The 14664-nt window shown below is 36.3% G+C and overlaps 3 protein-coding genes and 1 pseudogene across 3 annotated transcripts; 2 read left to right on the top strand and 2 right to left on the bottom strand.

The window, feature by feature from the left end:
* Positions 1–264: 264 nt before the first annotated feature.
* LOC120201526 (NAC domain-containing protein 43-like) lies at positions 265–13961 on the top strand. The gene is made up of 4 exons (XM_039202121.1): positions 265–355; positions 426–694; positions 824–1683; positions 13940–13961. The coding sequence occupies exons 1-3, from the start codon at positions 265–267 to the stop codon at positions 1595–1597; spliced, it is 1134 nt and encodes a 377-aa protein (XP_039058052.1). The 3' UTR covers positions 1598–1683; positions 13940–13961.
* On the bottom strand, positions 6087–7712 carry LOC120201525 (receptor-like protein EIX2). Its single transcript, XM_039202120.1, has 4 exons — positions 7268–7712; positions 7144–7200; positions 6582–6849; positions 6087–6480 (listed from the first exon to the last, which is right to left on the bottom strand). The coding sequence occupies exons 1-4, from the start codon at positions 7710–7712 to the stop codon at positions 6087–6089; spliced, it is 1164 nt and encodes a 387-aa protein (XP_039058051.1).
* Positions 8178–9705, top strand: LOC120201524 (annotated as a pseudogene).
* On the bottom strand, positions 11083–12838 carry LOC120201530 (3-ketoacyl-CoA synthase 1-like). The gene has a single exon (XM_039202125.1). The coding sequence runs from the start codon at positions 12801–12803 to the stop codon at positions 11208–11210; it is 1596 nt and encodes a 531-aa protein (XP_039058056.1). The 5' UTR covers positions 12804–12838; the 3' UTR covers positions 11083–11207.
* Positions 13962–14664: the final 703 nt, after the last annotated feature.

Raw genomic sequence — 14664 nt, 5'->3', positions numbered from 1 at the left:
ATAACCCAGTGTAATATACAATAGGAACACAAAACACATTATGGAAAAGTAAACATATAATACAAATCAAGGAACACACTTATATCAGATAAATAACATCAGCTAAGAATTATGTTTTTCACTATTGGTAGTACTTGGTCCTACGAGATGAGAACCTAACAATAACATAGTACTATGTGAGTACCAAAACAATATATCTAAGCAGAAATAGACTAGTAATTCATCAAACAACACTCACTCTATCTAGAGTCGAACGTGCAGAATATGCTATATATATATTACTCTAATTTAGATGTCATTCGTGATGTCATTCGTGATGTTGATATTAACAAGCTCGAGCCTTGGGATATTCAAGGTATATATATTACTCTAATTTATGTTCCATTTTGCTATATGCTTGTTTGTGACTTTAATTTCTATAATAGAGAGTTGCAAGATTGGAACCACGCCTCAGAACGATTGGTACTTTTTCAGCCACAAAGACAAGAAGTACCCCACCGGGACTCGCACCAACCGCGCCACAGCTGCTGGATTTTGGAAAGCAACCGGCCGCGACAAGGTCATAAATAGCAACTGCCGGCGGATCGGGATGAGGAAGACTTTGGTGTTTTACAAAGGTCGGGCACCTCATGGTCAAAAATCTTATTGGATCATGCACGAATACAGACTAGACGATAACACCGTTGAAATCAACGTAAGCCTTTAAACCTCAAATCCTCTTCTCTTGGTAAATGTTACGTCACATTATATACACATGTATACATATAAATATAGCCATGTAGGCATCATGCTATTTTTGGACAATTTTCTTTTTTGGTTCAAGGTCTCCAATGCCATGGGAGAGGGGAGCCAAGAAGAGGGATGGGTGGTATGTCGTATCTTCAAGAAGAAAAATCACCACAAAACCCTAGAAAACCCTATCAGCTCCTCCTTGGGTGAAAAAACGAGGAACCATATGTTCATGACGAGTACTAGCAATGAAGGATCATTGGAGCATATAATTGAATATATGGGAAGGACTTGCAAGGAAGACGGTGAAGCAAACAATGTCACCGCCACGAGATTCCTCCGGCAGCCCATGGAGATTGCCATCGACAACAATGGCTACCCTGACCCGTTCACGAAGCTCCCGAGCCTAGACAGCCCGAACTCAACCAGCAGCCAAAACTGTTACCAACCCATGATGACGGAAAACGAAGGCTCAATCCTCAACCAGGTGAGTGGCTGTGGCATCGGTGATCACAACTCCGTTAATCATCACAATGACTTAGGGCTCACCAACTGGGCAGCAGTCGACCGGATTGTAGCTTCTCATCTCAATGGCGGGGAAACAGAGACATCGAGACAATTGGCCCGCTTCAGTGACCAAACAATGGCAACCTACTGCAACACCAGTACCACTGATAGTCAAGATCTCCAATTGTCGACCGTTGGATTATCATCATCATCGTCATCAATATCCACCAACAGGCCTTACCATGGAACTCAACATCATTTCAACAGCGAAATAGACATATGGAGTTTCACCGGAGCATCGTCATCATCTTTGTCATCATCCGACCCATCGTGCTGCCACGTGGTGAATGCTAGTGTATAACAGAATAGCCCAATATATATAATCATACCTTAGTTACCATAGTCAGAAAGGTTATTATTACATCACTTATGTTGATGAATATATATAATATTAAATAAAAATTCGACATTGTCAACCACATTATCTTTAATTAATCAATTTGTCTACCATTATCATCAAATTCGCTCTCAGGAAAAAAAATCTAGCAGTTTCTGGGTGATTTGATAATACCTAACAGCAATAATAATAATAATATTAATAATAACAATAAATCTAATCACCTTTTTTCTCTTTTGTATATACAATGATCATCAACCTGAGCCACATGGTTTGTCGGATTGTTTTAGGTGTTGGATGGATTGCTTAATGGTCCATGCATCTTCTCATATAATCCGGTGGACGACAATAGGGTCGTCAACCTTGACTAGTGTATTTAAGTATGATTACTTGGTAGGTTAAACCACTTTTTATCTGTACAGGTGGATGAATTAGATTTGTTGAGAGAAGGAAGAGAGAATGCCCTAATGATATGGTTGAGAGTTGAAAAAAAATAAAAAAGAGATGTCGTCTTGTTCCTTGACCACCATTGGTTATTGTAGAAAAGGGCACTTTCATGATTAGTTAGCTAAAACGAGGGAGGTCCCCTTTTTATTCATCCCATGAATCAAATTCATCTTTTGAAATATTTTTGAATATTCAAAATTAAGTAACGATCGAATAATGTCAACCAAATTAAAATATTATCGCAAGCAGAAAAAAAACAGTCTTCTATTATCATAAATTAGGCCTAGGGTTTCTCCAATCTTTACATCTCAGATATTTGTTCAAACCAACATCTTTTTTTCAGTAAAAAAGATGTTGCACTTTCCTGCTCTAAGCCATGGTGTCTTAACTATTTGATGCTTAATCTACAGTCCTATTTAAACAATATATAATTATATTTACCTTCCTTTCGGTACATAAGCATTTGTCAGCTGAACGATGAAGAAATTTACTAAAGTATAGTGGTAAAAGAAAGAACAATCATCGTCAAGGAGAATTTAACCAACAGTTCCAAACAACATAAACACCAGTTAATGTCAGCATCAAACAAACTCTTTAATACATTATTTTCACTTTGATTGTAATGTCTTTTTCCTGGGCAGCAATTTCCATTGTACAAAATCAAAAGAACATGAAGATTTTTTTATCGTCAATGAATTTCTCAAAAAAGTTTTAATTTCCTGCGTGGGTGATGAAAATTTGGGTGTATATCCCCCGTCAACCTTCCCCCCCCCCCCCCCACTAAAAGGCTTACACCAATATGGCATCCAAAACCCATTATTTGTATTACATTTTTGAATTTATTTTCTCGATTTAAGATTAATATATACCATTATTTTTGTATACAATTAACATTAATATGTATTATTATATCTCTTAAGATAACTTTCATAAATGAGCTTGTATCTTCTAAACATAGATCCCATAGTCAACTATAGTGTATAGACAAAATCTTTAAAATACTCACATAACTTACCAAAATGTAATCTAGGGTCTAAACAATCAAACATGCCTAATCGTTAATCTACAAATAGCCATAATATCATTAGGACTGACACATACTAAAGACCATTATAAATAGTTCCAACCAAATGCTGAAAAAAGGTGGGATCTTTGCAACCCCTAGGTCGTCTTATCCTCCATGATTATTTTCTCCTATACAAAAATATTGGTCAACGGTCATTCTCCCATTGATCACGATTTATCGTTCGAATTGAAAGGGATGAATCGCTAACTACAAAGTAAAATCAATTTATTCCTATCAACATATATAAATCATTTATTGAAAATTATTAATTAGATTCAACATAATATTTATTAAAATATTAAGAAATACTCATCAACTCATGTGAATTGATCTCTGTTAATGGGAATGGATTGAAGTTGTCATGCAAAACTTGAAATTGCACGAAATTACAAAGTGGTGAAAGTGGAGACCAAACGGGGACAAGAGATTGGTGGTGCCGAGTGCCGACTAGGACATTACGAGGCTTAGTCAAAAATTGGTTGTTAGTATAAAGGAGACTGCGAGAGCAGGGTTGCCGTCGATGGGTCATAATTCTTGTTAATCACACACAATTAGAGAGTTAATCATGTTAGGTGGGGGCGTGGGGGCGGACCATGCGACCACAGTGTTTACATCTTTAATCAAAATAGGGCACGTGGGCTAAAAAGGGCCGGACATAACAGATCCGTTTTTCAAGAAAAACGAGGTCGGAGAATCTAATAAAGGAATCTCTTTAAATTTAAGTTAAGAGACCGTTAAATGTATTATTTATTTAATTTTTACTTTGAAATTATGAATCAAAGACTAAATGATGTATACAACTTTGTCTATATATTTAGTTTGTTTGAGGCATGTTACTACACAGTGAATGAGACCAACTAGGCATGGAAGACGGCAGACTATAGCACTCAAATTTGTACCCTACGAAGCAGACAGCTCAAAGTAGAATAACAATCCTTCAATCTGTTGGTTATGAATAGTTCAACTCGGTATAACCACTGACATTACCCAAATTTAGGTCTACGAATCTATCACCTCTAGTTACGAGAAAACTCTCTGAAAAAGACTGTGTAGTTCTCATTGAAAAAATAAAATCCAAACTCCAACACTGGACTGGAAGACACTTGTCTTATGCAGGTAGACTTGAACTTATCAGAGCTGTCATATTTAGTGTTGCTAACTACTGGTGCAGGCAGTTACTTTTACCACAGTCTATTATAAACAGAATTCAGCAACTTTGCTCTCGCTTTCTCTGGAAAGGTTCTGACACGGCTGCTACTGGAGCTAGAGTAAGCTGGAAATTGATATGCCATCCGAAATCTGAAGGAGGACTTGGCTTAAAGGACCTAAAAGCATGGAACAAAGCATGCATGATCCAGCTAATCAGAAACATCCTAGCAGGAGAGGGATCACTGTGGGTAGCTTGGGTGAAATTCTATGTGTTAAAAAATAAAGACTTCTGGCATTCAAAAGTGTTAGATTTGTCTAGAAATTAAGTTGACAAGTTGGAAATTTCATCTTGGTTGGTGGCCAACTTATTGGAAATTTCATCTTGGTTGGTGGCCAAACTTTGAACATGTGAATTTCATATTTGGTGGCTAACTTGTACACATTGGAAAATTCTTTGGTAGGTGGCCAAACTTTGAACATATTGTTCTTGAAACTCAACTATAAATAGGCCTAAGTATTTCCATTAGAAATCATCCCAAAAACAAGTTCTCTCTTCCTCTTGTATTCTTTATTCTCCCACTTTGGGAATTCCAAAGAATTCCATTTGTTGTAATATTGGCGATATAGTGAAGTTATCATCCGGTGTGGTGCCCGAGGAGTAGACAATATTCTCGTCGAACCTCGTAAATTTGGTGTGTTCTCTCCTTTATTGTTTTTTATTCGGTTCTTTTCCATTGTGTTTCAATATTCAATAGTTTGACAGGTTTATCCGCTGTGCAACCTTTGGTGGTTTTAATCTTGACATTTTAGGTCAATTTTAAAACTACGTTCGTGTGGGAAATAACACGTTTTCTCCAACAAGAAGGTGGTACTAATGCTAGTTGGAGCTTCAGAAAGCTTCTAAACCTTAAAAGAGAAGCACAAACTGTTTTTTCTACAAGAGCTACGACGACTCGTGCCATCTGGGACGAGATTAGAGTTAAAGGAGACAAAGTCAACTGGCATAACATAATCTGGTTTCCTCTACACATTCCAAAACACAAAATGATTGCTTGGATGGCTATCTTGGACAGACTTCCCACTCGGAATAGGCTTCAACAAATAGGCATTATAACTGATGGCTTATGTGTTCTGTGTAATGAAGATCGGGAGACAAGAGACCACCTGTTCCTTCAATGTTCAATGGTGAACTCCCTCTGGAAGGCCATTCTGCACCTCTCCGGATTAAGGTCAACAACACTGTCCTGGAACAACTTTTTAGCATCGACTTCCCTTACTTGGAAAGGTAAATCCCTTCTTATCACTATATTGAAACTTGCATGGTGTGCACTCCTCTATTCTCTATGGGAGGAACGAAACAGAAGATTGTTCAAAGGAAACTCTAGAACTGTAGTTGAAATTCTTAAAGCTATCAAGGAGATGGTCGGCATTCAACTAAGAGGTCGGAACATTAATAGACTAGATAGTATTAATATCACTCTTTGTAAGAATTGGAGTCTTGAATAACCTATAATTTGTTTTGTAATAGGTTATTCATGATTTTGTTGACTTTCCTTTGATGATTGTTTTGTAGCAGAATTATGCTCATTTGGGTAATAAAAATTTTAATTATCCAAAAAAATGGAATAATATTACTTTAAAATAAAAACAAGTACCAACGTAAAACTAAAAGTCTAAAAACCCAAACAAAAGCTCTGATATTCGGCAACAAAGTACCAACGTACTACATAATGCAATTCTAGATATCTTAATTATTTTCCTTGGCGAACATCCTTTGCGAGCGAGCAACTGCTAATGCAATCCAAATAATGCAATCCAAAGTAACACCTTCTCCTTCAACTCGTCTACATATCGAAAATAAGCATGCCACCATGATTCCTTCAAAACCAAGGTACCACAAACACCCCAAAATCCCACAATGAATCCCATAGCAATGCTAAGATAGAGAAACAACTTGTCTTTCGAATCATCACCATCTCGAGAATATGGTGTGGTAGGAGAGATGGTTTCTCCTGGACAGCTTGTTGAAAGGGGAACCCACAGAGAAATGGATTGCCTTCGTAATTGGATGAATCGTTGAGCGTCTGGAGCTGATTCCCTGTTGGGATTCTTCCCGATAAGTTGTTGTAAGACAAGTTCAAGTGATTCAATAGCGTCAATGATGAGAGGCTTCGAGGAATGGGACCTGAAAATTTGTTGAACGATAAATCAAGGGACTTCAACCATCGTAAATCACCGATGTTGTCGGAAATATTTCCACTTAAATGATTTCTCGATAAATTCAACGTGTCCAAAAAGGCCAAGTTACATAGACCTATGGGGAATTCACCTGTAAGTTTGTTCCTAGAAAGGTCAATGTTCTTCATCTTCAGAAAAGTTTTGCTATACTCAAGCTCCCTTCCCTTTGTCCCGACCAGCATTGTTTGCTCACCAATGGTGTTATCTTGGACTTCAAACAAATACTCGTAGTCCAAAGTTGCATTCCCGTATTTCAAGGCGGTGAAATTGTGGAAACACTTGGGAATGGACCCAATAAGATTATTGTTCGAAAGATCTAAACGGTGGATATTAGAAAGATAACAAAGTTGTTCAAGAATGTTCCCCTCAAGCAGGTTTGATCGAAGTTAAGAACGTAAAACCATGGTACTTCCCGACAACTATCTAGTGGAAAAGGAATCTTCCCACGAAGACTATTGTCGCCCAACATAAACACAACAAGGTTGCATGACGAAGTTAAGGAACTTGGGATTTCACCAGATAGGCTATTGTTGGAGGCATCCAAAAGTTTTAAGCTTCTCAATCTATTCCAACAATCCGGGAGTTGTTCGAAGAGTCTGTTGTAACCGACAGAGAGAAATTTCAGCCGCTTCATCTTGGATATCGATGATGACAGCCTGCCGCAGATCTGGTTCCGAGAAAGAAACAAAGTTTTAACCATGGCATTAGTTCCCCGATATTGTCCGCAATAGAACCTGAAAATGAATTTCTCTGTAGATACACATCTGTTGCATTAGTCAACCAAAGAGGGTTGTAACCCTCGAAACGATTCCTGCTCAAATCAACAACATCCAACCTTTCGGAGTGAACTTCCAACGGTAGTTTGGCGTTGATGGAATTGTTTGACAGGTCTACGTACCAGGAATTAGAAAATAACCTGGCAAACCATTCTTCTTCTATGGTGTCCGAAATCCCAGCATTTGAAAGTATAACATAGGAAAGATGGGTCTGAACTTGCAGCCAAACTGGAAAATAAAGACCTACCAAGCAATTAATCAGTACCAGAGTTTTAAGCCTGAAAGGAGGAGCCCAATCCTGATTCACATTAAAAATCAAAGACCTGTTAGGGTACGTTGTGAGTATGAAAGAGTCTACTCTTGTGAGATTGGCTAAATGGGTTTCTGTCAAAACACCTTCCATATGGTTTTCTACCAGGTCCAGTATTGATAGCTCAGTTAGTTTTCCCAAACTTTGGGGTATTGTGCCATTGAGTTTGTTATCCGAGAGTTCCAATAACCACAACGATGACAAATTCCCTATAGAAGCTGAATTGAACCCCAAAAGAAGTTAGTGTTGAGGTCAAGTTATTGCAAATTCTTGAATGCACCTAATGATTCTGGAAGTCTTCTATCTAGTTTTTTGCCTCCGAGATGGAGTATCTCCAAGCTTTTATTTCGGCAAGCTGATAAACGGTCCAAAAACCTGATGATTCCACTGTGAAGATTACCGTTAGAATTGAGTCTCTAAATCCTCAACTTGCAAAAATTTCCTATCCAAAAAGGGATGGTACCCAAGAAGTTATTTCCTCTTAGATTGAGCACTTAAGATTGGTGAGGTTAGAGAACCAGTGTCATTGGCAATAACACCGGCATGTTGCCTAATTACATGGCATCAACAGAGTCTGCAAAAGCCGGGATCAGGTCCCAAAGTGCTACGAGGCAGAGGCAGAGGCCATCAACACCAGAGAGGGACCGAATTGCTTCGGCGAAGAAAAGGCTATCGTTTCCTGTCCCAGGACTGTACGACATTGGGATGGGATACGGAAGTTACAGTTATAGGAAGTTACAGTTATAGTCTAACTATTCTTCTTATTGTATCGAGAGCCTTGGCGGTGAGATGTCCCCATCTTCAACTAGTGATCTCAGAAGGTGGTTGAGGTGATCACATCTATGATACAACTTGAAAAAAGAAAGAAAAAACAGTTTGTATCAGTATAGCTGTTGCTTTTGACTAGTTTTATAGTATGTTCCATTACTTCCATTGTTGATTTTTATTGTTCTTTCCATCAATTCTTGGTTGAAATTGAAGCTATAAGCGAGGCAAGATGTGATAACTAAATTGAGTGTCTCATTTAATTGTGTGATACTATAAAAGTAACCCCGTAATTCTATCATTTAAGGCGAGATAAAATATAATTTTAGCATTATCTTTTTATAGTTTAAAGGGTTAAACTAAAAGTTTTATCATGTAAGGGGATTATGGCTTTTAGAATACTCTTTTTAATTGTTGAAATCACTCGATGAATTACGCAAAATAAAGTTATGATGAGTAATTAAGGTTCATTTTTTCGAAAATAATTAATTATGGTCGGTTGAACTCTGTAGATAGGGATTAATTATATTTTTACTTGTTAATATTGTACAAGGACATATGATAACTTTTAACCTTTGTTTGAAGAGTCAGAAAACTCCGCTTATAGAATATGTCAATTAAGTACACGTAATATACTTTTTAAATTCTTATAGTGGAAACTAAAAAAAAATATTGTCAGCTAAATAATTATCTTCACAATTACCCCAACATTTGATTAAAGGGTGGTGAGATGAGCACAGATAAAGGGACCATTAGGAGACCAGATTCATGATTTTCAAAACAAAATAAGTGACAAGCACGAGTTTGTTGTCCACGAGCAAGGGGCTTACAAGTCCTGCTTTACTAACAACTCTCCTTACCACGAAACCATTGATTTTGATATACAAGTCGGGCATTTTACGTACAGTCATCAGCATGCAAAAGAATGTGAGTTACAGTTATTTGTTTTTCCCTTTTGTTTTCACTTTGGATTATATTTGTAAATGATGTTTGCAGAGCATATCGATCCTTTGATGGATCAGATATCAAGGTTGGAGGAAGCTCTTTACAACATCCAATTCGAACAGCATTGGATCGAGTCTCAGACCGATCGACAGGCAATAGGTATTAGCTTTTTAATGTTTTAATCTCCCGAATTCTTCATTTTTGGACATGGGGCTGCGTGCAGTGAATGATAACTTGGAGCGACGAGCACTTCACAAGGCAATGTTCGAATCAGCTGCACTTATAGCGGCAAGCGTCCTTCAAGTTTTCCTTTTGAAACGCATGTTTAAACGAAAGCTTGGAACATCCAGAGTGTAATCCTCTCTTATAATATTAGCTTTCCGTTTTGTTCATCTTTTCGCACTGTATAGCTTGTTTTGTACTTATTTAATATTAGTATCACCAACATGGCATTAGAATCAAACTGTGTCGAAGATTACTGTAAATCCCTCGGCTGTTGCAGGAACATTGTATTCACCAAACTTCGACCCTTCTCCTGTATGCCATACGCATAGCAGCTAATTAATGATGCAATATTAACTTTCTTAAATGCATACAAGGCAATAGCAATAACAAGTAAAGTGTAATTTTTTTTACCAAATCCCATTCAATCCCTGAGATTTGAGAATTTTTAACGTCCAAAAATCAATGATCACATTAATAGTATCACCAGCAAGCAAACAAATTCATTACTGAAAAATTATTATCTTAAATATTAAAAATATAAAAAAATTTGTTTTTTACATAAAAAATAACTAAAATATCAATTAGAAAAGCATAATAACCTTAACTCCTAATCTATAAAAAATGTTAAAAAAATTAAACCAAAACAAAATAAAATAAAATAAAAGGTCTCATCTTCTCCGGTAAATTATTATTTTTTGTAACCGGAATATCATCTTAAGAATCAAAATAGTGACGAGACACGATAGAACAATAGAAACAATATAGTTGAAAATCAAGACAATTCGATGATGAAATATCAAATATTTAGATTTAAGAAAAATTGAGCTTGTATTTGGGTTTAGAAAAAGAAAATAAATTGAAAGATATATTTTATAAAATTTCGACCACCAAAGATGAGACTAACATCGACGAATGAAAGCTTGATCAAATTCGTGATTAGCTTAAAAAATGTGAGAAAATAAAAAGAAAAACATAAAATAAGTTTTATATAATTCTCCAAAATGATATTGTTTTGATTTATTTATCATTGTGATAAAAATATCTATCTGTACTGCCGCATCGTTTAAATTTTGATAGCTAAATACTTACATTACAATTAAATGAAAATCAGGTACTATAATTTAATATAAAAATCAATGAAATAAATAATTCAAACTCTAAAATTTAATACAATTTATCATATTTTTATTTGATATTATATTATTGATGGGAGAATATTTTATGTGCCTAATAGACACGTTTAATTAGAGGTGGCAAGTGGATCTCAATTTGGGTAGGTTTGAGTTTGGTATTTTTAGGTTTAAGTTCAAGTGATTTTGGGGTTAGATTTTTTGAGATGATTTAACTTTATAAAATATTAAAAATTTGATGATTAAAAAGTAAAAAGAAGTGAAAAATAAAAAAAAAATTTAGAAAAAATAAAAATTTGGTTTATTAGCAATTGATAGAATTATATTGTATAAAATATCACTCCAAATTTAATCCCAAGAATGATGTGAATAAAATTATCCATGTTTGATGTGCCTAATTTACCAGAAAATAGTTTTTATTAAAAGTGAAGAAAATTAAAAAAAATTCAATTAATAATATAGATGTGTAGGAACCCCACCGCCTATGGCAAACAGCCTACAGATCCGGGCCAGGTCAGCATTCTCAAGCGAGAGATATTTTGACCGGATATTTATCAATTTCATTCTTCCAAGGATTTCCTCTTGACTCATTCACGGGAGTGGACCTAAGAGCTCTCCAAACAGCACTGTTACACTTGAAACCCGACCCGAATGCAATCTGCCACACCCGGTCACCGCCCGATACCCGTCCCTTGGCCTCCGTGTAAGCCAATTCATACCATAATGAGCTACTCGAAGTGTTTCCGAATCTATGTAGAGTCATTCTCGAGGGTTCCATGTGCCAATCCGATAACTGCAAGTTCTTCTGTAATTCATCCAGCACCGCCCTTCCGCCGGCGTGGATACAGAAATGCTCGAAAGCGAGCTTGAAATCGGGTATATAAGGACTCACTTTGGCTTTCAAAAGCTTCCTCCGGACGAGCGTGATGAAGAACATGAACTGCTCCGTGAATGGTAAAACGAGGGGACCCAACGTGGTGATATTGGTTTTCAAAGCGTCACCGGCCACGGCCATCAACTCACGAGCCAATGAAACTCCGATCTTTCCTTTGTCGTCCTCTCTTTGGTACACGCAGTTGTAATGTCTGTCGTCGGCTCCTTTATGGGTTCGAACCACATGAACAAGCTGGTACTTGGAACAAGCCTTATCTCGTGGCTTGTTCGACAACAGGACCGCGACTCCACCCATGCGGAATATGCAATTGCATAGCAACATGGATCTTTCATTCCCAAAATACCAATTGAGAGTAATGTTTTCGGTGCTCACCACTAAGGCATACGTGTTTGGGTTGGATTGAAGGAGGTGTTTTGCGAGATCGATCGATATAAGGCCGGCACTGCAACCCATTCCCCCGAGGTTGTAGCTGTTGATATCTGTACGTAGCTTGTAATGGTTGACAATCATGGCCGAGAGCGACGGTGTCGGATTAAACAAGCTGCAATTCACAATAAGAATGCCGATATCCCTCGGGTTAACTCCGGTTTTCGAGAAAAGTTGGTCGACTGATCCGAACATGACAGCTTCAGCTTCAGCTCGAGCCTCTTCCATGCACAGATTCGGTGGCTTAGACGTTATCCCTCTCGGGAAATACGTCTCGTCGCCTAGTCCGGACCGAGTCGATATCCTTCTCTGAAACTGAAGCGTGTCCTCCATGAAAGCGCCGCTCTCTTCAGTCATATTCAAGAACGAGTCGACCGACATTTTACGATCATCTTCAGGCTTGTAGCAAGCAAAGTCGAGGAGATAAACCGGCCTGGATCGCTTTGCATAGTAGAGACCGAAGAGGAAGAATAAGATTAACAAACCAGATAGTCTCGTAGCAGCATCAATGCTCTCAAGCCTAAGGGCTTGGTTGGTCCATAACTGGGAAACTCTGTCCGGTTTCAGACCGGTGAACTGAACTAAAGCGATAATGAACAAAGGTAGGATAAGAGCAAATATGAGAACGGTGACCGGGTTACATGAATAACCGTAACCCAATTTAACGTATTTAAGCTTCACAGATTGCAAGAAATCAGGCAACCTTTTACGGATCCTGATGACAGCGGAGGACGAGTCTTTGAACGCCATTTCCGCCGTCAGACGTTCTTTGTCCATCTCTATACTATCCCTATCCATAGTTTGAGTGGCTCTGAAGGAAAAATGACTGTTTGCTTGTGTTTAATTAAAGAAGATGAACTAAAATCACCTAAAAAAAAGGGAAAATCTTGCTTTTGAAGCCTGAGGGAGAGGGAAGCTAGACCAGTAGGAATTAAATACAACAATAACTACAAAAAAAGGAAAGTTGGACGGAAACAGAGTGTTGAATTAATGGTGGGTAGAGGTCCAAGAAAAGGATAGATAGCTCAACCAGCTTAAGAATATATGTGTTACGGGATTAGTAATTTAGCAACAGTAATATTAATAATAATTAAAACATTTTCGTTTTTGAGACAAAATGTTGAAAAACTGGGGAAAATGCTGGTATATTTTAGAGGTGTGGGAGTTGGGATGCTAATTGATGACTGTGCCGCCATGTGAGATTAGGAGGTTGCTTTCAAGGAAGCTGGAAGAGTGCTTTGCTATCCTTTGGATATTGCCAACAAAACTGGGTTGTGTTTCAAAGCTCAGCAACGGAGGAAAGCGTAAATTAAAAGGTCAAAAGAGAGAGACGCGTGGAAATCGGCCGGTGGAGTTTAGGTGACTTGCAATAGAGAATAATAAATACAGGCTAAGCTACATTGGTCAAACAAGGTTGCCGCTAACTCTCCAAATTCCCCAAACACTGTACTTTCCGGCCTACCCTACCGGTCTTAGGTTCTACTTAATTAATTCTAAATTTCTACTTCAAAATATTGTTTTTCTTATCATTCAATTCAATAAAATTAAAATCAAAATTTAAACTTGCTTTACCCAATCTAATTCAATCTAAACGGGCTTTACGCAATTCAATTTGGATTTATTAATCTAAACTGGCTTTACCCAATTCAATTGGAATTAATATATATGTTTTTTATTTAAATTTAGTTATAAAGTTGTTTGTTTTCCTCATTTTGATGTTTGAATAATTTTTTTTATTGATTTATTCTTTGAAATGGTAAACCTTTATTTCTATTTAAGCCATCTATTAGGATGATGCGAACAGCTAAAAAAACTGTCATAAAATGTTATGATAAAGTGCGATAAAATAATTATTTTGTTAAATATATAAAAATTAGTCAAAAAATAGGAAATATTTAAAATAACGATTCTTAATTTTTTTTTTAATATATATATATATATATATATATAATTTGATGCTTTGTAAAATTATTTTTTAAAATATTACTCCTATTTTTTCAATTTCTCTAAAAGAGTTTTCTTTTTCTTTTTCAAATGACCATTTCCTAATGCCATCACGTGTTAGGTACTTAGTGGACCACATCATCTTTGCATGTGACATTAATCATGGATATACAAAGAAGGATATTTTTAAAGGAAAATATATATTGTAACCCAAATTTGTTTATATTTCTTAATAATGAACAATTGATGCAGTTATTTTAAAAAATAATAATTGATTTACTATTATTAGTTTATATTAAATATTATAAAAATTATAATATGAATAATCCTCTCAATTTAATTTATTTTAAATTTAAATTCTTAATCTTACTTAAAAAAATCAAACATTTAATCCCTAAATTAATAGAGTGTTGATTTTTCTTGTTAATTTGTAATTGTCCTTTGGGTAATGAAAGAAAAATCCTAAAACTGCCAAAACAACTGAACAGAGAAAATTATATAAAAATATTAATATTATTTATAATTTCTTTTATATATTACATTTAATTATTCTAACGTAATTATACAAATGTGCAACTATATATAATAATTTTTAAAAAAATAATCAACGGAAGGAAAAAAAATAAGTGTACATCGTTAATTAACGGTGGCTAAGCTAGAACAAACGGTCGCATGCCGCCTTCTTATGACCTGCACAATCAAATAACAGTCGAGA

Source organism: Hibiscus syriacus, unplaced genomic scaffold (assembly GCF_006381635.1).
Source record: "Hibiscus syriacus cultivar Baekdansim isolate YM2019G1 unplaced genomic scaffold, ASM638163v2 tig00007432_pilon, whole genome shotgun sequence".
Lineage (NCBI taxonomy): Eukaryota > Viridiplantae > Streptophyta > Magnoliopsida > Malvales > Malvaceae > Hibiscus > Hibiscus syriacus.
Note: the sequence above shows the minus strand (reverse complement) of the source record. Positions and strands in the feature narration are given on the sequence as shown.

Bases quoted from the DNA above. Each gene is read 5' to 3' on its own strand.
- LOC120201526 (XM_039202121.1), top strand. From the start codon at position 265: ATGCTATATATATATTACTCTAATTTAGATGTCATTCGTGATGTCATT. The intron at 356-425 runs GTATATATATTA...TTTCTATAATAG, and splicing joins CGAGCCTTGGGATATTCAAG to AGAGTTGCAAGATTGGAACC. The intron at 695-823 runs GTAAGCCTTTAA...TTTTGGTTCAAG, and splicing joins ATAACACCGTTGAAATCAAC to GTCTCCAATGCCATGGGAGA.
- LOC120201525 (XM_039202120.1), bottom strand. From the start codon at position 7,712: ATGGAAGGTGTTTTGACAGAAACCCATTTAGCCAATCTCACAAGAGTA. The intron at 6,850-7,143 runs GTCGGTTACAAC...TCCACCGTTTAG, and splicing joins AGCGGCTGAAATTTCTCTCT to ATCTTTCGAACAATAATCTT. The intron at 6,481-6,581 runs GTTGAATTTATC...ACAAATTTTCAG, and splicing joins AACTTGGCCTTTTTGGACAC to GTCCCATTCCTCGAAGCCTC.
- LOC120201530 (XM_039202125.1), bottom strand. From the start codon at position 12,803: ATGGATAGGGATAGTATAGAGATGGACAAAGAACGTCTGACGGCGGAA.